We start from the raw sequence: 25,371 nt of genomic DNA, 5'->3' as shown, positions 1-25,371 counted from the left end.
ATGATATCAAATTAGCCGTGATGGTCCCACCCCTAGTGGATATGGAGTGAAACATAATCTGCTTTCTGAATAATCTTTATATATATATTGCCTGCTGGATTGCCTCAGTGGTTAGTGTGTCTGACTAACAACCAAAGGGTCAGTTTGGTTCTGTTAATTTCAACCAATACTCTTCTACTTTCATTTGTCTGATGCTCTTGAGGAATAAAGGTAAAAAAACAACACAACAGTATTAAATTTTACAAGTAAATTTGTGTTCTTTCATAGCTTCTTGGAGTATAATTCAATATCTTTTTTAAAGTATTATTTTTTATTTATTTTTGCCAATAGTCTATGAATTTATTCTGATTTTTATCTTGATCATGTATTATGCAGTCCATTGTGAGAAATGTAAATGGTATAACACATAAAATCATATTTGCACAATATTTGTACATTCGTATTTTGTGTGAAAATACAATTAAGGTCATAGGAACTTACCAGTTGGAACAAATTACTATCTAACAATATTTAGGGCAACAAACAGTTTGTGCATCGTTGTTTATAACTTACAACACACTTCTAAAATCCTAATATCCCATGGAAATTTATTCCTTAAATTTTATTACTGACCTGGATTGAAACTTTTTAGTTTGTTTTATGTAAATATGTATTTGTTACATTACTAACCTTCATGAACCATATGATACCTTTACAGAGGTTTGAGGAATGACAATGTTGAAGAAACCTTTATGCTGAAGCATAAAATAGGTGGCCGTGATTTTCCATGCAGATATGTCAAAATTATGCCCCTTCAGTCCTGGGGTCCTTGCTTCAACTTTAGTATCTGGTTTGTGGAAATGAATGGAATCAGCGATCCAGAAGTTGTTGAACCTGCGCTAGAGTGGTTCAAACAGGTAAAGTTGGTTTGTAACAATTATCCACCCAATTTTAAATTTATTATTTATTATTATATTAACACCTCTTTGTTATCAATATTGATGTGTGTGTATTTCACTGAGTAATACAGGCCAATTTAGCCAATAAAATAGTACTTATGAAATTTAATCTTAAATTAGCTGTTTTACGTTTAGTTCAAAATTTGATTTAACATGGCTAGTGTCAAAACTAATATTTAAGTTTTCCAGTTCACAATTTATTGCGTTAATAAAGTTTTGACACTGTGTTAACTGGAAAAATGTTAGTTCATCTAAATTTGTAGACGTTTTCTCAATGTTGTGATATATATAAATACATTGTTGTAATTATTTATTTACAAGATGTTTATTTTACACCAGATTATATTCTCAATAATACTTAAATGAACATGAAACATAAGTGTTTTTAGAAGTAACTTTTAATACAATCTTGGTGCATGCAACTGTATATTGGAATTAAACACTGGCATAACAAATAAGCATTATATAAGCTGAATTCAAATTTTGAAATTCCAAGTTAGATAGTATGTAATGGCTTTTATAATGTTTTAGTATCAAAAGCGAGAAGCCATACGACTCTGTCTGAAACACTTTCGCCAGATGAACTATAACGATGCATTTGAAGTGCTGCAGAGAGAAACTAATGTGGAGTTGGAGGACCCCATGCTTAGTCAATTGCACCGCCTTCTGGTGGAAGACGGGGACTATGAGGCAGCCGAGGCATTCATGGAGAAGGCCCTTGTTGGTCAGTTACATCTTACTCTTAAGATGGGATAATTCTTAATAATTAATTATCTCTTGTTTGAAGTTGTTTTATATTTGCAATGAATGGTTTGGAAAGTAAGATAAAAATTGAAGTGTACAAAAAATGAAGAGTGCAAAAAATAACTAAATTATGTTATAACAAAACAATAAAACTTAAACCATTAAGTTAAACACGCAGGTAGGTTAGAAAAAGAAAATGGCATTAAAGAAGGTACCAGTATCAAACTATGTGATAGAGGAGTGAATCAAACTATCATCAATTTTATGTTTAAAGTTTGTTTTACAATGGATGATTTGAAAGAATAATAGGATTTTTATTATTATTATATTTTGTGAATTTTCACATGATTCTGTTATTGAAAATAAGGTTGTAAAAGTGTTTTAAACTTAACCTTGTTGTTATGGGACTAAAATGAAGATGGCCCACCAGTACAGCCAGCTCTTAACCCTTATAACCCCGACGGCTGTATTGTGTGGACGTGCGCTTTGTATTATTTTATTGGCCACTTATTTTATCAAATTCTTTGAAATTCTACAGACTTGTGTAAAAAGATGTATTGTATCGAAATATGATTGTTCGTAAAGCTTTGACTTCATATTTTGTGAGTCTGTGATGGAGAAAATGCAATTCATCTCAGCTGATTGCTCACTGATTGTCAAATACATCTGTATTTCACTATGTTGTGAATATTCCACCTTGTTTAATGTTATTAGGTTAAAAAGTATAAAGTACAGCAGTTAAATATTAGATAGTTACTTATTTCATTTGAAAAGGAGTAAAAGGAATTGTTAGAAGTCCACTGTAATCGAAAATATACCAATTACTAACTTAGTTGCAAGTGGCGTGGATGTGGGCAGTAACGACGATTTGAGTGATAGCTATCTTGACATTTCTGAAAACATATTCTAGATATGTAAATATTGCTTTAAAAAGTTTTTTAATTTTTTAAATATAGTCTATAAACAATTTTATCGTAAATAGCTTTGGTTTTATTAGTACTATGAATTTCAAAGCTCGTGTTTCATTTACTTGCACAAAAATGGCAAAAATGAATCATGACTTGTCCTAAAAAAATTTATGTTCCTCAACTTGTGAATAAAGTAGGCCTATACTACTTGTTTCATTAGAATAAGAATTAAATTAAACATAAAATAAATAGATAATTTGTGTGTTAACTCTAGAGGTGGCATTGTAAATTCTCTGTAGTGGCATGGTGTTTTAGGCCAACTGTTCGTGTATTTTTCGAATATATATTACTACCTCAACTAATGCTCCAAACAACATATTATACGTCATTATTTTATAAAAGGACACAGAAAAACATGTTCTACAGAAAAACAAATTTTGTTCTTGTTATACATTTTCGATGCGGCAAAAAGATGTAAAAAAGTACAAAAAATTAAATTTTATCCTCGGATTCCGTTTTGTACTCAACTTAAAGCGTATAAAAAAACAATTCTGATATATACATTTTATCTAGAATTTATTAGTGATATCAGAAATATATAGTGTGTATGAATTTTAAAATCCATATTTACACTTTTTATGTTTTTTTTTACGGAAATTTACCAACGCACTTATTTTTATGCACATGGGTAAGACATAAAGCCGATATATACATGTTGACATATAATGTATTCAATACCCTAAAACCATTTTTATGAATCATTTTGGTTATAAATGAACTAAAAAATAAATATAAAACGCATTGATATTACATACGTATATTTACAATATATTATACAAATGTAGAATTCAGCTCTTTAAGCAGTTCAGAATAGCAGTTCTCTCAAGTCACTTGATCTATCTTTAACCCTCCGAGTGGCGGTACTTTTTTCTCCAAGTGGCGGGACATTTTTACTGATTTTGTATGTTCGCAAAAGAAAATTTATATAAAATCCTGTATATTATATAAGTATGACATATCATACATCGATTTAAACTTCATAACACACAGAGTAGAATGGTAATAATATGAAACACTTACCTTGGATTGGTGTAAAAAACCAATGGGTTGAATTCCAAAAATAAAAATTCGAATTTTTTTGTTTTATATTAGGCTGAGTAAATGTTCCTAAACTTAATTTTTTAACACAAATCCAAAATAGCCATTTTGTTTAAAATTTAATTCTGAACAAAAATATGTATCCGTTATATGTATTATTCCTAAAAACAACGCACTATTTGCTGATCGAAACTTTTATGTAGACGTTTTTTACTGCATTTTAGTCAGTATCAGAGCCAACCTCATTCCTCATCATTCTTCCTGGTTTGAGAGGCCTCCAATAATGTTCCAGGTAAGGGAAACACTCCCTATGAACCCCACAATTACAAGTTGGGCACCAGAAGTGACTTTTACCCCCTTTTTTGGTGTGTACACACACTGCACAAAGTCTGGTAAATAAGCAATCCCGTGAAGAAGACCTACACTTGGTCCAGGAGGTAGTACAGTAGGTGGATGAACCGTTTGTAAGAGTTCCATTAGTACCAGCATATCTAAATACTATATCAAATTAAAGTTTAGAATCTGGTCTTTCTAACCATACCTAATATATAGCGTTTAAGTCACGGCATAACATCGGAAATACCGGAACAAGAGAGGCTTGCGTTAATAGACGCTAGAGCGTCTTTGCCACTCGCGAACGAGATTTAATAGACGCTGCAGCGTCTTTCACCACTCGGAGGGTTAAACATTTCACTCATTTTATCACAAATTATTTACAAAAATATGTGTAATATACTATTATTTAGCTCATAAGTAATAACTAGCTGAAATAAACTCCAAACTATGGACTTGGAACAACACAAGAAAGTAAACAAATGTTGTGCGGGCGGGCCAGATGTCTGCTGCACAACTGTTTATATATATATAATATCCATAGAGGATATCTATAAATAGTATAAAACCTAATAAAATACGTTATTATTATAAAGTATGATTCTTCATCTTTCCAAATATATGATTTGTATCACAATCAGATTATATTTACTCCTTCAAAAATAACGTAATGCGACGCAACGTAATCGGGCCGGAATTCCGGCGCTGCCACTTAGACGACGGCCGACTGCGCCGTATATCCGGTGCCTGCCACTTCTAGAGTTAAATATGTTTTTAGCTATATGGTTTTCATCAACAAACTTGAAATTTTAAAATTTTAATTTTTTTTTTATATATTGAAAAATAAAATATTTTCAAGATATTATTTTGTTCTCTTTTACATGTTTGTGAACTAAATTTACAAAGAAGTAAAACTAAAAAAGGAACTAGCTTGATATCTTAAAAAATAGCCTAGTTATTTGATTTTTACAAAACACATTTTCTCCAAAAATGGCTTGGGATTTTTGGCACATCACTCAATATAAAGGCCGGGGTTAAAAGGGTTTAAGACATGGTTAAATGTGCATACAAATTTTAAAACTAAACAGTGTGGTGATGAACTTTCACACTAAGAACTAAATTTTAGAAGAGAACATCGTCAACAAATCTAGTATATGCCTTACTGATACAATAATATAATTAGTCCAGACTGGTGAGAATGAACCCAAGCAATGTCTCCACAGAACCAACAGGACTATATAACACATCATACGTCCCAGAGATATTGTTAGGCTGAGTTTTGTTTGATTGTTACAATTTTTTTTAGGTTTTCTAGTTAAATCGTACACACACCATGATATTGACATCCAGGGACACTAAGCTGAAGATACCAGGGCACTGTACACAGTGTCCAGGATCTGTCCAATCTCTCAACAAGCCAATCTAAAACAGTTAAATTACTTATTATTGGAACAAACCTATTATTTTATGGGTGACTTTAGAACTAAGAATTAGAACAATTCATGTCAGATGGCTACATAACCTTTGGTCGAATTTAATTTTTAACAAATCTTCACCATTTACTAACCACATAGTTTCTGCACCACAATCATATTAGTTTTCAAAGAAAAACTGGGGAGTTAAATTAATCTATTCATTTCATAATAATTAGCAAACTAGTCAATGGATTGTCGCTTTTAAAATGAGCTTTATTTGACATCTTGTTATTTACCTTTGATATTTTTCTTTCCTCCTGTTCAAGATTGCTCATATTAAATTTTAATGATGAACTTAACAACTTAATTTTATGTGTGAGCTAAGTATCATCAGTTTTTATGTCGTCTAACCAAGTCTGACAATAAGAGCGTTGTGAAGTTTATCCATAAATTACTCTTTTAAATTTCACCATTTCATTTGTCAGATCAAAATAAAAAAGTCATATAAACTGAATTTCTATCTTGCTTTTTTACAGCCTGTCTGCCTGTGTTTTTTAACAAAAAAATGTTTTTTTTTAATGGATTAAGATATAAAATTCCAAATTTTTCACAATTTTCACTCTAATTCTTTTTAAAAGGGTTTCAAAAAAATATCACCCCAGTTTTCAAAATTTACAGCTATAGAATATTTTTAACACGTTCAATGCGGTTGCGGTAGATCTACTGCACGGCTGGCTGCCTCGCGCCAGGCGCGCATGACGTAGATCTACTGCACAGCGCCATTGTTTAGAAACCCAGTCAGTGTGCTCTCAGCACTCGTCGTGTATGGTTGTTCGTTTTGCCGCTCGTGGGGATATACTTTTCCCGCGTTTTTGTGGTCCGCCGTTCTCAGTTAGCGTTTTGTGGTTAGTTTTTAGACTACTTCAAATTTTAAACCGTTTTTGTTGTGTGTTTAGTGTTATTCTTATAATACCAATAGACATGGATTTGCCTCCTGGAACTAGTGGAATCCAGAATAGACGTTCAGTTTGTGGCTAATAGTGATTCTGATTATGAAGACGACCCTGGTGTCCCCTGGTTATGCTCCGGACCTCGACGATGAACAATAACGAGACTGAATGAGTCAGAGGTCGAAGACCCAGACTATGACGTAAGACCACCACAATGGAGTCCTCAAACTATAGGTATGAAAGATGTACCGTTTACAAAAGAGGAAAAGTTTTTAGTCCCTTTGCCTAATGAGATTACCCCAATCAATTTTTTCTTGTTGCTGGTGGATGTGATTTTTTTGGAGGCATTGTGGCTACTATGAATAATACGCGTTGGAGTTATTCTGTGGACCTACTACAAACCCCCCAGGCTCACGAATCCATAAATGGAAAGACATTACCGTGGAGGATCTCAAATGTTTTATTGGCCTATTGCTGCACATGGGAATATTACAATTACCCCGAATACAGGACTATTGGAAAACTTGTAAGCTGTTTTTCAACGTGCTTCCCAAATTCATGGCCAGGGACAAATTTCATGCTTATTTTGCGATGCATTAATTTTGAAAGGTACCCTAAACCCAAACAACAGAGCTTCTAAAGTACAGTTTCTAATTGACTACTTCAACAATAAAATGGACACAATTTATTATCCTCAAAAAAAAGTTGTGCATTGACGAGGGAATGGTTTTTATGGAGGGGACGGTTGTTACTTTAGGCAATATATAAAAGGGAAACGCCATAAGTACGGCATCAAACTGTACAGTTTTGTGTGACCCCCATGGCCTAATACTTCGTTTTTTTATGTATTGCGGAGTTTTAGATGATTACGGTGGTAAGGGGCATGCAGCCAATGTTGTATTGAAGCTGATGCAAGGGAAACTCAATTGTGGCCCACAGTTTATTTATGGATAATTATTATAATAGTTTTACTCTTGCCTCAAGCCTGCTCCGTAGGAATACATATTGCACTGGAACTCTTCGGCTGGACAGAAAATACGTATCTCCTGAAGTCAAATCGGCAACCCTGAAAAAGGGTGAAACCATCGCCCGCTACGCCGAAAGTGTTGTTGTCGCCAAATGGAAAGACAAACGCGTTGTCTCTTACATATCCACTGAATTTGAAAATGACATGGTGAATTCAATTAATCGAGGTGGTTTGGAGAGACTAAAAACCACTACCAATTGTTCAATACAACCATGTTATGAAAGGCGTGGACCGCAGTGACCAAATGATGTCATATTATCCTTGCGAAAGGAAAACACTGCGGTGGTATAAAAAGATTTTTGTCCACGTAATTCAGATGATGTTAGTGAATGCACACTATCTCTATAACGAAGTTCGCACATCAAGTGGAGAAAACAAAATGCCATTGTACGACTTCCGTCTGGAGGTTATTGACAAGCTACTCCCCGGACGTTCCCGAGCCTCCTCCTCGACCTCTGAAGCGCCGCCCCGCGTCCCCCATGTACCCCTCACGGATTACAGAAAAAGTGGCTTGTGGAAAGAGAAGTAAACAAAAGAGGGTGCAGAGTTTTGCTATGCAAATAGCAGAAAGAAATACGTGATGTGGCAGTGTTTAGAATGTGATGGACAGCCTGGGTTGTGTGTCCCACATTGTTTTGACCAATTCCATGACTAATGAAGCGTACCTTAGGGAGGATGGTTGGGTTGTAAATAGTAGTTTTTTAGTGTTTTTTATCAATATATTTTTTAGTTATACTAAGTGATTTGTTCCCAGTATTATTATAAACAATCGTTAGTGGTCTGTTTTTCAAAAACAATAAGGAAAACGGTGCGCGCTTCGAGAGAGAGACTGGCCCCAGGAGCGTGTGCGGTAGATCTACTGCACGTTTTCAAAATGGCGAAATTCGGACTCTTTTGGTGTTTGATGACCTTTCTGTACCAACCCGTGTCACAACAAACTAAATTGGTAAGTGAATACTAATAAAAAAAAATTAGCCTCTAGCAACATACATTACTTAATTTTTAGCAGCGAACGTGTTAAAATATAGTAACTCATAAAAGAGGAGTGTTATTAAAAATTCATAATTGTTTTGAAATATGGGTTACTATTAGATGAACATTTTTACTGGTAGAAGGCTATATATATATATATATATATATATATATATATATATGTATATATACATTAAATTGTATAAATGGAAATAGCCTTATTTAATTTCAATAAACAATGAATCGCAAAAAGTACTTGCTCCGCCGGGAGTCGAACCCGGATCTCTCACTTGCCGGGTGAATGTGCTACCATTACACCACAGAGCGCTTACTTTTTCCCGATTCAATTATTTTGTATTTGGCCGTATCTGTCACATATGCGTTTAAATAAGCAAACTAACATATGATTGGAAGACCAAATACCTGTCAAACGTCTTTTATTTACATTAAATTGTATAAATGGCATATATATATATATATATATATATATATATATATATATATATATATATATATATATATATATAGGCTTTGGATAATATTGCATTGACTACCAAAAGCCTATATAAATATAGCCAATTGCCGTATGTCCATAAAATACCAAGAGCCTCAAACGCCAAGCTCAGCATGTACGTTAAATACCAAGCGCCTCTAAATATATAGACTTGTAATTATTTTGCTTATTACAAAGTAATGTTTTATTATTAATTTATTTTGATGAACCTCTTGCCATTGTATTTAGGATGAATTGCGCTGTTATAATATAACAAATTTCTTCGGTCCGTTAAATTTTTTAATATTGTATAAAAGTTCTAACAACTCAATCATAAGGCAGTGGCCAATACATCATGAATACTGGTATGTCTTACACACTGTTATTTGTTTGCACTGTTAGTTGTTTGGGTGTGACAAAGTAATTATATTGCTTAGTAGCATAAAAAGTACTTTGAATTATGTGTATGTAGTTCAAACTTAAAAAAATAAGTTTTTATGAATTTTTTTTGTTTATTAAGTTTTATATAATTATTTTAGAAGGAGCTTTTACTGTTTTATGCTTCTCAATGTTGCCGCTCTTATCAAGAAAAAAAATTGTACCAAAAACATTGTTCTACGATAAAAACTAAGAGAATTGCAATAGTTTATATCCTGTCAACATCCCTAATATCATTCAATCTATTTCTCCCTTCCATCAATAGAGACAGTATATGGGTTTTCAAAGGAGTATTTCTTAAACATTGCTTCTGACACATTGGTTAGCATTTCAGCCTCAGGAAATTCCTGCATTATCTTCATGTGACCTTCTGAGGGGATAGTATTTATTACCTTTGTTCCTAGAAGCTTCATTGCGCTTAGAGCGGATGTCCACATCACCTCCTGCCTCAGAGGAGTGTATCCCAGGACTTTCAATTGCCAGGGTTGGACAGGAGCTTATCACTCCTGTAATGCTTACTAAGCTAGCCTTTGGAGACTGTAGCCTCTTGGCAGCTGTTGTTTGTTCTACTTTAGGCTACCACACTAAAACAGCATATGTGACCATCGGTTTTATTATAGTTTCATAAATCCAGTATCATTTTGGGTTTCAATCCCTATTTAAATTCCTTGTGTTGCAGATGGGCTGTTGGACACTTACATCTCACAGCAGGAGTACCGCGCGGTGTGGCGCACACTGTCCAGTGAGAGGCCACAGCCAGGGATGCGTGGAGGCCATCAAATGTGCATGGACCCGAACACAGAGACCATCTACCTGCTGGGCGGTTGGGACGGCAACCAGGACCTTAGTGACCTATGGACCTACCAAGTGTCACGGCGAGAATGGACCCTGATCTCCCGTGACACAGAGCTGCAGGTCAGTTTGTGAACAATACACAGGAGACAAAGTTAGGACATCTTAGTAAACCATATGAAGCTTATTTAAATGTGTCTAACCTTCATCTGTAGCTTATAAATTCATTCAACTTGGATCTGTAACTTAAACAGAGCTTAATTTAGCTGAATCTTTCTAATTCTGTTTCTAATTCCTAACATTTTCACACAAAGAAAAAAATTTTTTAACCTAGTAAAGAAAAAATATAGATTTTTGTCTAGAACAGCTTTTGAAGTGCTGTTATAATACTGCTATTGACTGCATTATTTGGTTTAAATCATCTTTGGTTAGCAGTGTTAATTTTTTCAGCCATACTTATAAAAATGTTATTTACTAATAACAAAATTATGCATGGGATATACAATAAAATTATTTTTAGGGATTAATAACCATGTAAGTGTGCACAATGTCTAACTTTATTTTTATTCAAAAAGTTTGGATGAGGTTTTTTCTTGTGAAAGTCAGAGGGTACCCTCAAGTGTATAGTGGATCAATTGTGTTTCCAGTTACTGTAACTTTATTATAAAAGATTTTTTTTCTCTTGGGTATGTTCAGTGGTAATAAAACCTTTGAAACACATATAGTTTTAAACCATTTAAATCAGAAATCAGAATGCTTTATTCAACATCTTCCAAACATGAATGGTTATCCCCTTTAAGTCATGTTCATGGTTATCATCCCCTCTTCTTGGCGTATTGCAATTAAGAGCAAAGGATGTTGCCTCTACATTGTGTAGGGATTCTCCGGTTAGGATTCTTAAAGTCTTGGACGTTTCTCTGCAGCTGTTATGGCGCTGAAGATCGGCCAAGATTCTCATTACACACTTATATAGGATTAAAACACAATGTAGATTGCTCTTTGAGGAGCTTCCCCATAAGCTTATTCCGTAGTAAATGTGTGATTCAAATAGGGCATGGTACGCAGTTCTTGTAGTGGTTGTTGTGCCTATTGCCTTAATTCTCCTCAGAGCGAAAAGAGCATAAGATCTGTCCTAACCATTTCACTGGTGATGTAATGTTCATAACCTTTTCATTTCATTTTGCTATGAAACTGTATTTTTCAATTTAATATACACCCCTTTATTGAATAAGAGAGTTAAGTTTATTGCAAATTTGTCATATCATAATATACTAAACATACACATAACTTAATTGTGTTTTTACTTTATTCTAACTATCTGAATTACATTTTTGTTGTAATTGAATCAGTGGCACTCTTTCCCTCATTGGCATTCAAAGCATTATTTGCACAGTTGACTATTCTATATATGTAGTGATTGTATGTTGTAGGGTGGGCCAAGTGCAAGATCATGTCACAAAATGTGCTTGGATCCAGAGAGAAGACAGATCTTCACGTTGGGAAGGTATTTGGATACGCAGTTCAGGTCGCCTAGCAATTTAAGAGTAAGTTGGTTTGAGTTAAGTTTCTGTTGTAATTAATTTTTGCTGGCCATGAGGTAAGCTAAGAAACTAAAGATCTGAATAAGAGAGGTGGTATTGAAAGAAGATTTCCATTAGTAGTCAGTAATCAGATAATCCATGACCCAATATTATGTTAAAAAGATTAGCTGGTAAAGCCATGTTTTCAATTTAATATTAGTACAGTATATTAGTTCTGTTTTTGTAATACAGAATATTGCATCTAGTGTTTCCTGTTTAATTTTGAAAATAACTTAAAATTGTTATTGAAATAATGATTTTTGTTTTAATATTTAAAACAAATTTACTTATTTTGAAAAATTTGTTGATAAATAAAATTTAGGTTAGTTAATAATAGTATTCACCTCTTCTTATTGAAACTTTGTCTGAAAGGGAGAAATTAAGATTATTAAATAATTATAATGGTTTATATGGGATTATTATAAAGAGATTAACCCTTTGAGTGCCACGGCGTCGCTAATTTTGACGCTACGAAAAGTGCATAAAGTGCCAGCGTCGCCAATTTTTGACGTTTTGTATTTTGATAATATTTTATATAGTAAAAAGTTATTTCGACAAATAACCGGATAGCTGCAATCGATCGGTTCCAAACTATCGGTAAATACGAGTATTACGATGTTTTCTTTCTTCATTGGTCTGTGAAACATGTGTTCTTTGCGATGATTTTTCCTTCCAGTCACACGACATGGCGGTTAAGTATTGTGTTGCGCATCAGCCATTATTTATGTTTACGTGCCGGTAACCAAGCGTGTCTATAAATATGAACTACAATAATTAGTTATACAGTGTTTAGCCGTATTTGTTACCGTATATGTAATTCAGTGACTGAGTTGTGTTCAAACGGAATACGTTACTTTTAGTGTAAAAGAAAGTGAGTAAAAATAATAGTGTCTTTGTTTATATTTTTAGACTTTTATTTAGAAATGAGCAGGTCTAATGGAAACATTGCCAACGACGACGATCGTCTTTTACAAACGTTGAAATGAAAGTGTTTCTTCTGCATCTTTCATTAGCAGTAGACCGGGTGGTTCAGGCGATCATGGAGAGGTTAGTGAGAGCGACGTGGAACTATCTGAAGACTCTGATTTAGAAAGTTTGAGTGGTTATGATGATGACACTGATGCAGATAAAGACTATGAACCTTCTTCGGCTGATTCCGACTCTTCATTTAGCACCAGAGGTAGCTAGAAATAACTACATCTACTCCTATAGCTAAAAAAAGACCGCAATTAGTAAATAATGTCACGCTAGGCCTAAACGTCTCAGACTACTCAGTAGCAGTGAATTAGCCACAGCTGATGTGTTAGAAGAAGATTCAATCCTGGATGAAATTGATGATTCTGATGATGAGACCGATCGTACTGCTGATGAACAGCTACCTTCTGAATGGGAGGAAGTGGGGCCTGATGATGACTTTCCTCTTGGCTATGTTTACTTACAGAGAACTTGCAGGACCTAAACATATGCCAAATCCCCAGTCTGGCCCCAGTGGCTTATTTTTATTTGTTATTTACAAACTTATTGTTTACAAGCTTAGTTAGAGAAACTAACAGATATGCTGACCAGTGTATTTTCAAAGGGCATGTACAAAGACAATTCCAGAATAAATGTATGGCTACCTGTTACTATCAATGAAATGAAGGCATTCATTGTGACAATTTTGAACATGGGTATAGTACGGTTTGCCAACAATTTTTAGCTACTGGTCCACATGTCCCTCCATAAACCAAACTTGGTTCAGACAGATGTTTTCACGGAACCGATTTCAGCTAATCCTCAAATTTTTTCATATGGTGAACAATGAAGTGTTAGACAGGCAACCATATGATCCCTGCGCAAAATTTTTACCCAATTGTTCAGCATGCAAATGTTTTATTTAGACATCATTACACTGCACACCAGCAAATTTCAGTAGATGAATCTCTAATTGGTACTAAGTCCAGAACAATTTTGCAGCAGTATCTCCCGAATAAAAAACATCACCCGGAGGGGAATCAAGGTTTGGATGCTATGCGATTCCGTTGTAAATTACTGTTTGGGGTTTTTTGTCTACAAAGGAGCACGTCACGATGACCCACAAGAAAAAAAAAGAGATGCAGGAACTAGGAACAGGTTTTCTTTGTTGTAAAAAAAACTGCTGACACTCTGTAAACTACATAAACAAAGGATACCATGTTTTTGTGGACAATTTTTTTTCCTCGTTGTCATTAGCAGACTACTTATACAGTGTTGGTACTTATTTCACTGGAACTGTACGGTCAAATCGGAAAGGTTATGCCAGAACACTTCAGCAAGACAAGATTTGCAGTAGGTGTTACCAAATTTGTGAAGAAAGGACATTTTCTACTTTGTGGTCATCGAGACAAGAAATCTCAGAAAAAACAAGTGTTGCTATTGTCAACTTCTTCAAAAGCAACAACTTCAGAAATGTCTAGAAGGATGAGAAATCAACAAGAAACCACAACTGATTTCTAAGCCAGATGTCATAATTGATTATAATAAAATATATGGGAGGCGTTGATACATCAGATATGATGTTGTACACCTATCTCGACGAAAGGAAAACTCTAAAATATTGGAAGAAGGTTACCTTCAACATTATGAATAGAATGCTTCTCAACTCCTACATATTGTATGCTGAGCATAAAAAATCAAACAATCAAAAATCAATGAATCGCCTAAAATACATTCAAACCATTGTTTCGGAGATTGGAAATGAATGGATTAAAATAAAAAATCAATGCCTCCCACCTGACAATGGACTTTCTTCATCAAAGGACACATTTGGAATAAAGCAGTTGCCTGGGAAAATGCTTCGCCTCTGCAAGGAGTGCAGCACTGAAAACACCAAACATCGCACTGCCTATGTTTGTGTTAAGTGTGAAAAAGGTTGTACATCCCAAGTGTGCCTCAGCATACACAAATGCAAAATATAGATGTGGAACCTTTTACAGTGTAAATAATTTTGTATATATAGACTTGTTATTGTTTCTTTTTATAACTTTTAATAATAGTGTTGTTTTGGTTTTACGAAGTTGCTGACACCTACGAAAGAAATGTAAGTTCAGTTATTTGTCTCTAGATTTACTTATCATATATTTTTGTGTTATCTTGATCTTTTAGTTTATGTATTGTGAAATCTGCACTATAACTATTTAATTTCTAAACTCTGAAAAATAAAGTACGATTGAAAAAAATAGCAGTACCGAGCAGCGTTTTGTTATAATATAATGCTATGTTTGTTTATATCATAGAATCACATATTATGCATGAATATTATTTAGAATTTTATGGCCTTTGTCATGGTATACCTTTAAAAAATATAATATAAATATGTAAACAACAAAATGTACTTCAAACATTTTATTTTATAAAAAAGTTTGGGATTTTTTAATATTTATTCAAAGAAATGTTTATAGTTCTTTATATTTTAAACCCATTAAAGTAAGTTCATTATATTCTCCATTCCATGTGTAACACTTTACTTCAAAAATCATGAAAATCAAATGCTTAGCTTTTGTGTAATCATGTTTTTCCTAAATGCTTGTAATTTGAAGTAAAATGACACTTTCCGTTGAATTATCATATATGTTTCATTTTGACAATAAAGCAATGTTATAACCTATTAAATTTGTTTATATTTATACCCTCTTTCCATGGTATACGTTTAAAAAATCTAAAAAAATACAATATACACTCAATTTAGGATCAAACTTAACTTTTAAAAAAAAAAGAAAAAAAAAATTTTTGTAAAAATTTAAATTTTTATATGTTTTTAAAACAAATTTTGTTTTTTAATTACATGTTTCATAAAACTTCATTTCATTAGAAAAAAAAACAACAGCAAAATGATCAAAATCTGTTAGATAGTTTATTTTACTAGAGCTTTTCTCCCAAAAGCTTGCAAATATGGGGAAAACAGCCTGGCACTTTATGCATATGCCTTTGGAAAATGCCCGTGGCACTCAAAGGGTTAATGATGAAAATAAGTATTTAGTTTATTCTAAATGTAAAGACATAATTTATTTATTTTCATGCTACAACACAGCTTATACCCAATTACACCGCAGCAAATCATTACAGAATCTGTGCAAGAAAAGGGTAAATAGTTATGAAATCTAACTTCATTCTACTCATAAGAATATGTAAACTTAATAATAATAACAAATTAATAATAAAAACATAACACCAAACATGAAAATATTAACATTAACAATTATATCAATCGAATGGAGTGTTGCAACAAAAGATTATTGTGATTGTTGTGTTTCAACTCCAGTTCACCTTCCTCTTAGTGCAGCACCTGAATCTGACAATATCACAGACTTGACTCCTGGAATCGGGGAGTCATGTTCATCTGAAGAGATCCTAATACAATCAGTAACTTATCATGTACTCAATTGAGTGTACTACAACGTTTTAGACACAATACCAAAGCACAGTGCAGCAACCAAGTTTTCTACAGGTAACATAGGTGGGAAATGTTGTTTCAGTGTTGAGACAAATGAGAATACCTCTTCATCTAGATTACACTATATTTTGTAGTCTAGGTGTCTGATGTCGAAACAATGCAAAGAGTTTGTGATAGATCCTAAATTCTTATAAACTATTCAGCAATCGAGATTATATATTGTTTAAAGCCTGGGGTCACATCTCGAGACAGTATGCCTAAATTCTTAAACCCCTTCACTTGCCTAAGATCAGCATTGTTAGTGGCATAGAATTTTTAAGTTGGTTTTTTTCCCTTGTAAATATCATAAATGTACATTTTCTAATATTCAAATATAATTTATTATGATTACGCCAGTTCACAATTTGTTTAAATCATTTGCAAGGTTCTCAAATAATTTGACATGCTAATTTCTTTAACAGGTGTATATTATCAGCAAATAAAAGAATACAAGTATCATTTGTTATGAAATATTTTACATTTTTTTTAATGTGTCAGTAAACATACAGATGCTCAGTATTTATCCTCTGATTTAGTCATACTGATATCTTTGTTCATCATTAACTTCATTATACAAACTATTCTGTCTGTAACTATCATATCAAGACACCAAACATAAATGTTTTAAAGTGGTTATGTATCACAAATATTATGCCAGTTACTAAAAACTGAGTACTGCTGTGACTGTGTTTGAGAGATAGCTGTATCTTCTGCACATATCTCTATTAGTATCTATCTTATGTGGAGTACATCAGTTACAAATTTAGTTTTGACAGACAGCAAGTACTTTCATATTTAATATACAGTAAATTAAAAATATGGAATGAATGAATATGAAAGTAATGTATAATAAGAGAGGGAGCGTAAGAAAGTAAGAAATAGACTTAAGGAGTTTGAAAATAACGTTTATTATCATTTTGGGAATTTTCTCGATAAACCAATAAAACTGTATTTTTTGCCAAGGCATTTATGGTAGCTTATACCCTACGGGTTGTCTTGTTTCTTGAAAACTTTAGTATATGTGTAACATTGACACGCAATTAGTGTTACTAATTTCTGTTGTACCGTTTCAAATTACTAAAACAGTTGCAAGGTGTGCTACTTCCTAACTTATGAGTTTGGACTCGTTTGGCCTGTTGTTACTCTAACTCGATTTCTAATAAATAATTGTTTTAGATAAAAACCATATAGATCAGTTAAATATCTTTGTTACTACATAAATTAATTGATTTTGTCCATACACATTTGGCTTTTTGTTAATAGTAAGAGGCAGATTGACAAATAAATTAGCTTCAGAAGGATGAACACTGATATTAAACCATTTCCACAGACATTCAATTCAATATTTTGTGTGATGTTGACAGAGTGACTTCTACATGTATGACATAGACACAAATCGCTGGACTCAGATCACGGAGGATACAGCATCTATGGGTGGACCCCGTCTGATCTTTGACCACCAGATGTGCATGGATGTAGCCGCTCGCACCATCTACGTGTTCGGTGGCCGAGTTCTCACACCTAACTCCGGGTTAGTTACTTAACATTTACATTCCAAGTTGGTTTTTAAGCTTTTGATTAACATGTAATAATTACAGGTGTGCTGATGCTGAAGAAAACTAATAGCTTTTTAAATTTAATTATGATTTTTTAGCTCAAATTGATAACATTTTGTCATTTATTTTGTTATTATGTAATCAAATCAAAATGCTCTGTATTCATCAGATCGTACACATAGATTCAATGAACGGCGTCATAAATGTTATAATAACATATAATTAACTTATTGTCATACATACAAAGTAACCAGGCTCAATCGTATAATTTTGATTTTTTGATTTTAAATCTCTAATTTTTTAAACACTTGTAAATGAATAAAAACGTGCAATTACACAACATAAACAATGCTCTGCTACTAACTAGTCACGACACCACCAACAGAAATGAGAATGAGTTCTATTTTTAGTTGTATACGTCTTCTAGCGGCAGTATAAAAGAGAAATAAGCATTGAAATAGTTAGTTTAGTTCATATTTTAGCCTTTGGTATGATGTCAGCCCGTATTAGATATTTCATAGCCATAATATAAATACAATAGAAATCATCTCGCTCCAAGACTTCCAGCACTCTTCGCATAAAATACGTGTTGTCTCGGAGCGAGAGTCTCGGCACTCAAGCATATATTTAACATCGTCTTGTAACAAGATCCCTGGCACTAAAAGGGTTTAAAAAAACACTTGTGGAGTAAAAGGATTGGATAGCAAATTATTTGATAATTTATTAAAACATTTTACTCCTATATAATATGTAGCTTTTTTCCCTAAGAATGCCAGCTTATGAGCAGGTATAGCAGAGTAATTTCGTTTTCTCAAGGATTAATTATGGTGATCTATGCATGATACAGATTTGGAGTTTTTTAAGGAGTATAAAATACACTAAAAGATGTAATTGCTATAAATGGTTAACATATTTAATTCCTTAAAGTTATATCTTGTATATTCTTTATAGTCTAAATTTATCATTATTCGTGTAGCTCATTTTTGTAGAATCAATAATCTGTCTTTACAGTTTTTTCTTGATCTGTTTAGATGCTAGTTTCCAAAGATATGTGGGAGTGAACATGGGCCAAATAGACAAGTTTTAAAGTGTCAAGTATGCAAAATTTTGATAGTCTATATAGGGCAAACAATCTAGTTTAAATATTTTTAGCAACAGAATTAATATAGTAATCCTAGAAATGTAGTGTGTTAAAATTAGTATTAATATTAAGTTGCATATAGCTAGTCTTTGATAAATTTAGTAAAAGCTGGTTATTTAACAAATAATTTTGAATACTAGTAATATTTTCCACAGCTTACTTTTAAATTTCCAGATATATTTCCCAATTACTAATAAGTTGGCATCATCAGCATTAAGGCAAATGCAGTTCTTCATTACATTGGGATTAGCTTAAGGCAAACTTAACCCTTATAACGTCACAGACGCCGTATGGCGCATAGACAAACTATCTCCAAACGGCAAAGACGCGGTACGGCGCATCAACACAAAAACTGCGTCTATAGCAAAATTTAAGTTCCTTTTAAATCCGATCAATGTCACTAACGTTATGCGTCAACCATGTGTGTGGGTTATTGACCTATGTCAAAGCGTCAAAATATAGCTGTCACGTTACATTGTTTTGAAACAATAGACGCGGTGTCTAGACACTCTCCCCCGCCACACGGCACACACGCCGTACATCGCGCGCGCGCTTTTGTTTTGCAGTTTTGGCTTCAGGTAGTGCGTGTTTTAACCATCGCTGAGTCGGTTTTCCTTCGTCGTGTTTTCTCTGTTTATATGGTTTTTATTTATTTGTTAAAAGTATTGATATCTTAGTTTTAGTATTCATTTAGTGTTTTTTAGTGTCATTTTAGTGTTTTAGTGTCACCTATTTAGTGTTCATTATTAGTGATAAATAACATGTCTCGTAACATTGACAATCCTGAGTACAGTGACTTTGTTAGTCATCTTATGAACGCAACCTTTATCTAGTACTTATGGAGACATTGTTTCAAGTGATGAAGAGAACATTGAAGATAATACAGACAAAACCACAATAACTACTACGCCTTCCTTCCCAATTGGAACATTACCTTCTACTTCGACCGCTAATGTGCGTATTCGTACTGTTATCTCGAAAAAAAAAGAAAACGTAAACAAACTGTGTCAAACAAAAGACCAACAAAGACCGCACGAACTGTTCCCACCCCCAGCAAATGGAGAAATGTGACTGCCAGCGACCCCGGGCCAAGTAAGACGATTCCTATCTATAATATCAATCAAGGTACAAATTTACCATCATTTTTTGACAAAACTACTCAGCCTATTGAATATTTTTTTCTCTTTTTCAATAATTACATTTGTAATGAAACAAACTTGAATGCTAACGAAAATAAAAATAAAAACCAATTTTCCTAAATTAAGGATTAGACAATGGAAAGACATTAATGACACTGATCTCAAAGCCTTTGTAGGAACTGTAATCAATATGGGCCTTGATAACAATGCCTACCGTTGAATCTTATTTCAGCACAAAATGGGATACAAGTATACCTTTTTTTTTTCACAAATATTTTCCCAAAGAGATTTCCTAAATATTTTTTTGGAATCTACACTTTAAACCATGACGAAAACACCCCGTAGAATTTCTGAGAGACCAAAAGGGTTCCTTATAAGTCCCCTAATAGACCACATAAAAAATGTGCAAACTCTTTTACACCCCTGGTAGCAAATTTGTCAATTGATGAAAGTACAGTGGCCTATAAGGGAAAGGTTGGATTCAACATATATAATCTCCTAAAGCCTAATAAGTTTGGCATGAAAGTTTTTGTTGCATCAGATTCGGAAAATGGATATATATGTGATTTCATTCCTTACTTTGGAAAAAAGGAGCTTATTCCAAATTCTCCGCTCTTGAAGACGACACAGGTCGTAAAAAAAACTCACAGAGTCAGTTGTATTGAAAGATTTGTCAAATCCAACAACTGGAACACATATTTATACGGATCGTTACTATACCAGCCCTGAACTTGCCGTAGAACTTTTTGAAGCTGAATTTCCATCTGACCGGAACAGTAATGACAAATCGTATCGACATGCCACCAAACTTGAAGGACCAGGACTAAACAGCTGGAAAAAGGAGATATTTTGTCAGAGAGAGACAATAATATTCTTGTCCTTTCCTGGCGAGATAAGAGAGTGTTACACTGCTATCAACTAAATGGAAAGGGGATATACAACACATGACTGATGTCCCAAGTAAATTGGCCTCATCTTGCACCTACACCTAAACCAAACGTTATATTGGATTACATCAAAACGTATGGGTGGCGTTGATAGAAGTGATCATTTTATTTCTACAATATCAGTTTTTAAGGAGAACAAAAAAATGGTACAGAAAGTTCTTTTTTGGCTTTTAGAAGTAGCGATGATAAATTCTTATCTTCTTTATAAAATGATGCAGATAAAGTTTATGACAAAACCACTCACGCACCTACAGTTCCGGAGAAGTCTAGTTCGAGATCTTGTTGAGGACCGAGTTAGAAATACACCCATCAAGAAAGATGAAAGGTAGAACCATCAGAAGGACCTCTCCTTGAAAGACTCAATGGAAAACATTTCCTAAAGAAGAGGGATAAAAAGAAATCACGCTGCGTTGTGTGCTCAAAGAGAGGCCTACGGCGCGCGAGACCTGCTACTCCTGCAAGACATGCACAGGAGAACCAGCCCTACATCCAGAGGATTGTTTCGAGGACTACCATTCAAAAGAACACTATTAGGTTAATTGTATTATTTACAATCATGCATTTCTTTTTTTTTATATTTATCACAAGTGTAATTTATATAATTGTCTGGTAATGTTTATAGTTTAGCTAATAAAATTTTGTGTGCCTTTTATTTTGACTTTATTTATATCTACAATTTAATGTCCCATAAATATATGTACGTACAAGATAATTTTAAAGTTTTTACTTTTTTATACTTACCATAATTATAGAAAGTAAAAATAAAAAATGAACTTTACACATTAAAATTTTTTTTTTTATATTGTGCCGTTTGCTGGAAGTCGTGAAAAGATATACTGACGTTATAAGGGTTAATGTAGCAAGCTTGTATTGTATTGTATTAAATTATACTGTTATTTATTTAATGTTATGTGTGTGTTACATTGTTTTTGTCTTAGTTGGATTGTATAACATAGTTATAGTGTTCTTATTATGACGCTATTCATCGTACATTGTATAAACGGATGAATAAAGCAATTCTGATTCTGAAGGTTTCTATAATACAAAATAATAGATTTCATGTTTGAATTATTTTAAAATCCTCATTTATGATTAAAATTATTATCACAATATGCTATAAGACACATAGCATTGTAATAACAGTTAAAACTTGTACTAACTTATAAGTAGTGATATATTTTGTTTTTAACTGAGCTAAAAGAACAAAATAAAAACAAATCATAATTTTTTTGGATGAATTAAACCTAAAAATGATTAATAAAACAAGAAATGATACTCCAATACTTCAATTAATATGTAATAATACAGTACATTTTTCTGTATTTTATTTGTCCCATCTTCATTAAAATTTTAAATTACAATAACCAATGATTGTACATATTTAGATGTTTTCAAGTTGAGTTAGATAAGAAGTATAATCTATCATGTCCGTTTACATATAAGTATTTCTGCATTTAATTTGTTTTCTCTGTAGACTACTTAAAAATGTTTAATTTATTTATTTAATATTGTACATCCTTTTGCTAATCATCCTAGAATAGAATAGAATAGAATATATCTTTATTGAACATATTCTTAGAGAATAGAACAAAGGTCAGTGTTTATGTCACAATCAGTGTATGAGTCAGTGTATGTAAATTACAAAGCGCTTGTCCTCCACTGAAGGTACTCCTGGACACTGTAGTATGGATGCTCCAGCAGCCAGCTTCTTAAGGAGGCCTTGAAGTTCTTCTCTGGAAGCTTTCTTAGGTAGTCAGGTAGATTGTTAAAGAACATGGCTCCTTTATACGATGGTTTTTTCTCGAACAGAGTCAGATGATGAGGGTCAAGGAGGAAGTTGTTTCTATGTCTGGTGTTGTAGGGGTGGATGTCGCCAGTTTCTTGCGTGCCCTGTTTTTGTGGCAAATAAGATCGTCTCTAGGATATAGAGTCCTATGATCGTCAGTATTCCTAGATGTCTGAAAGCTGCTCGGCATGAGTCCATTGGTCCTAATCCACTTAGAGTCCTGACAGCCCTTTTTTTGTATAACGAGCACCCTTTTAAGATTTCACCAATTGTCGTACCTCCCCCAGGCTATCAGTCCATATCTGAGATGACATTCAAATAGGGAAAGGTATGCTGTCAAAGCTACTTGAGGGCTACTGATTTGGTTTTATTCTTCTCACTGCATACAGGCTACTATTAAGTTTGTGGCAGAGTTGATTGATGTGAGGTTCCCATGAGAGGTTTTGATCAACAGTTAGACCAAGGTACTTTCCTGATTTAATTGTAGTTATTTCTGGGAGCCCGTCATATTGGTTTGGGTTAGGTGTAAAGACTAGCTGTTGGGTCTTTGAGTCATTTAAGACTAAATCATTGAGGTGGCAGTATTGCTTAGCCACATTGTATGCAACAAAAGAGGTCTATATCTAGCTGAGATTTGTTCTTATTTGCTAAAATCAAAGCTGTGTCGTCAGCATACATTACAAATTTCACAGTGGTTTTGGAGATAGTTTGGGAAGTCATTTGTTAGGAGAATGTACACAGACGGGTCCAAGCACGGAGCCTTGAGGTACTCCCTCTGCTTACTGGTATTGGCTTGGATTTTACTTTCGTCACAGTGTTTTTTCTTCTCCAAGTAAGTAAGTTCTACTACTTGTTCCCTGTTGCTCAAGTAGCTCTTAAACCAGTCAAGTTCCTTGTCAATGACTCCAAGAGTGTGTAACTTTTCAGTATGAGTTCATGGTCAAGGCAGTCAAACGCTTTACTAAAATCCAAAAATATGCTTGTTGCAATTTTTCCTTTTTCCAGATTGTCGATGATTTCTTCAATTAGTTGAGCTATTGCTGTTGAAGTTGATCTGTCTTTTATAAAACCGTGTTGTCTAGGGGTGAGAAGATCGTGCTGCTTGAGGTGGCTCAGTAGTCTATTTAGTATTACTCGCTCCAGTATTTTTAGAAAAAGTAGAGATTAGGGAAATTGGCCTGTAGCTGGTGGCTTCATTTGTTGCTCCACATTTGAATTTCGGATAGATTTTTGCGAATTTTAGTTCATTTGGAAATATTCCTTGTGAAAGTGATTTATTAATGATGTGAGTCAGTGGGGTGATTATTTCGTGTTTGCACTGTTTGATCAATTTTGATGAGATCTCATCCTCCCCTGCTGATGTTTTTGCTTGTAAAGAGTCAATGATTTTTCCAATTTCTTGTTTGTTGGTTTCAAAGAAGGCTAGGTTTGGTGTTTGGTTGTTATTGTTTGGTGCTATTACAAGGTGTCGATGTTCCATTTCTGAGGAGTGTTTTCGGTCAGCGACTGTAGCAAAGAAGTAATTTAAATGGATTGGCAATAGTTATTGGAGAGTCAAAACGATTTCTTCCTCTATTTTTAGGCATTCTAGTGGATTTTTTTGAAGATTTTTCTTTTCTTTCATTATTTATTACATTCCACACAGCTTTTGATTTGTTGTCCGACTGTTCTATGAATGAAGAGTTGCACTGTTTACGAAGAGTTTTGAGTTTTATATCATAACATTTTTTCCTTCGAGCTGTTTCTTTTTTTGTCATCAGGGTGGCCAGTAATGATTTGTTTATTCAGTGCTTCTAAGTATGATAATTTTTAGGGCCTGACTTTCATTGTCCCATATATTTTTGTAGGGGTTTCTTTTCTTCTTTACTATCTGAGTGGACATGCTATGTTCAATGCAGTTTTGAAAAATTCCACTAAATGCTTTATAAGCATTTCCACATTCTCGGTGAGAGTGACTTTAGTCCAGTCTTGGGATTCCAGATTGTGCTTCAATTCTTGCACTGTTCTTGCATTAAACTGTCTTCTTTTTGTTTGGGTCAGTGGCTGTTTCGTAGAATCTGTGAGAATCGTACATAGTTGGGCCGTGTGGTCTGAGAGGCCTGTCTGTGTTATTTTGGTAGCTATTTCCGTTTCTTTTATGTTCGTGCATATAAAATCTATAGAGGTCTGGCTATGATTTGTTATTCTGGTTGCGGGTAGATGAAGTCTGCTCAAGCCATGGCTAAGGAGCATTTCATCCAGGTTTCTTCTGTCATTGCTTTCAATAAGATTGTCTACATTCACGTCCCCCATCACCAGTACCATGTCATTAATGGCTACAATTTTGTCAAGCTCAGCTGATAAAATGTCTATTGCATTTTCTAAGTTGCTGCAGGGTGGTCTGTAGACGCTTAGCAGTTGTAAAAAATCCTTGTCTCAGCTCAATTTTCAGGAGCATTGTTTCACAAATGCGTTCCGATGTATTGCTTGATATTGATACTACTGTAATCTTGTTTTTTAGTCTTAAGCTAGCAAAAACAGCCACTCCACCTTTCTGGTGTTGCTGTCTGGTAAAACCACCTAGTAGACTGTAGCCAGGGATTCTTGTGTTTTCCAACTTTTGACTACTTAAGCCGTGTTCTATAAGAATTATTAAGTCTGGATTAGAGCTGTGTAGGAAGTGTG

General features: G+C 33.8%; 1 protein-coding gene across 2 annotated transcripts in view; it reads left to right on the top strand.

The window, feature by feature from the left end:
- LOC124354709 (muskelin) overlaps window positions 1-25,371 on the top strand; it is a 92,228-nt gene that overhangs the window by 25,993 nt on the left and 40,864 nt on the right. For both annotated transcript variants that reach the window (XM_046805364.1, XM_046805365.1), the window contains exons 4-8: window positions 698-896; window positions 1,470-1,662; window positions 9,996-10,231; window positions 11,539-11,652; window positions 17,503-17,669. In XM_046805364.1, coding sequence (XP_046661320.1) covers window positions 698-896; window positions 1,470-1,662; window positions 9,996-10,231; window positions 11,539-11,652; window positions 17,503-17,669 — 909 coding nt within the window. The remainder of the gene's footprint in view (window positions 1-697; window positions 897-1,469; window positions 1,663-9,995; window positions 10,232-11,538; window positions 11,653-17,502; window positions 17,670-25,371) is intronic.

This window comes from Homalodisca vitripennis, chromosome 2 (genome assembly GCF_021130785.1).
Source record: "Homalodisca vitripennis isolate AUS2020 chromosome 2, UT_GWSS_2.1, whole genome shotgun sequence".
NCBI classification, from domain to species: domain Eukaryota; kingdom Metazoa; phylum Arthropoda; class Insecta; order Hemiptera; family Cicadellidae; genus Homalodisca; species Homalodisca vitripennis.
Note: the sequence above shows the minus strand (reverse complement) of the source record. Positions and strands in the feature narration are given on the sequence as shown.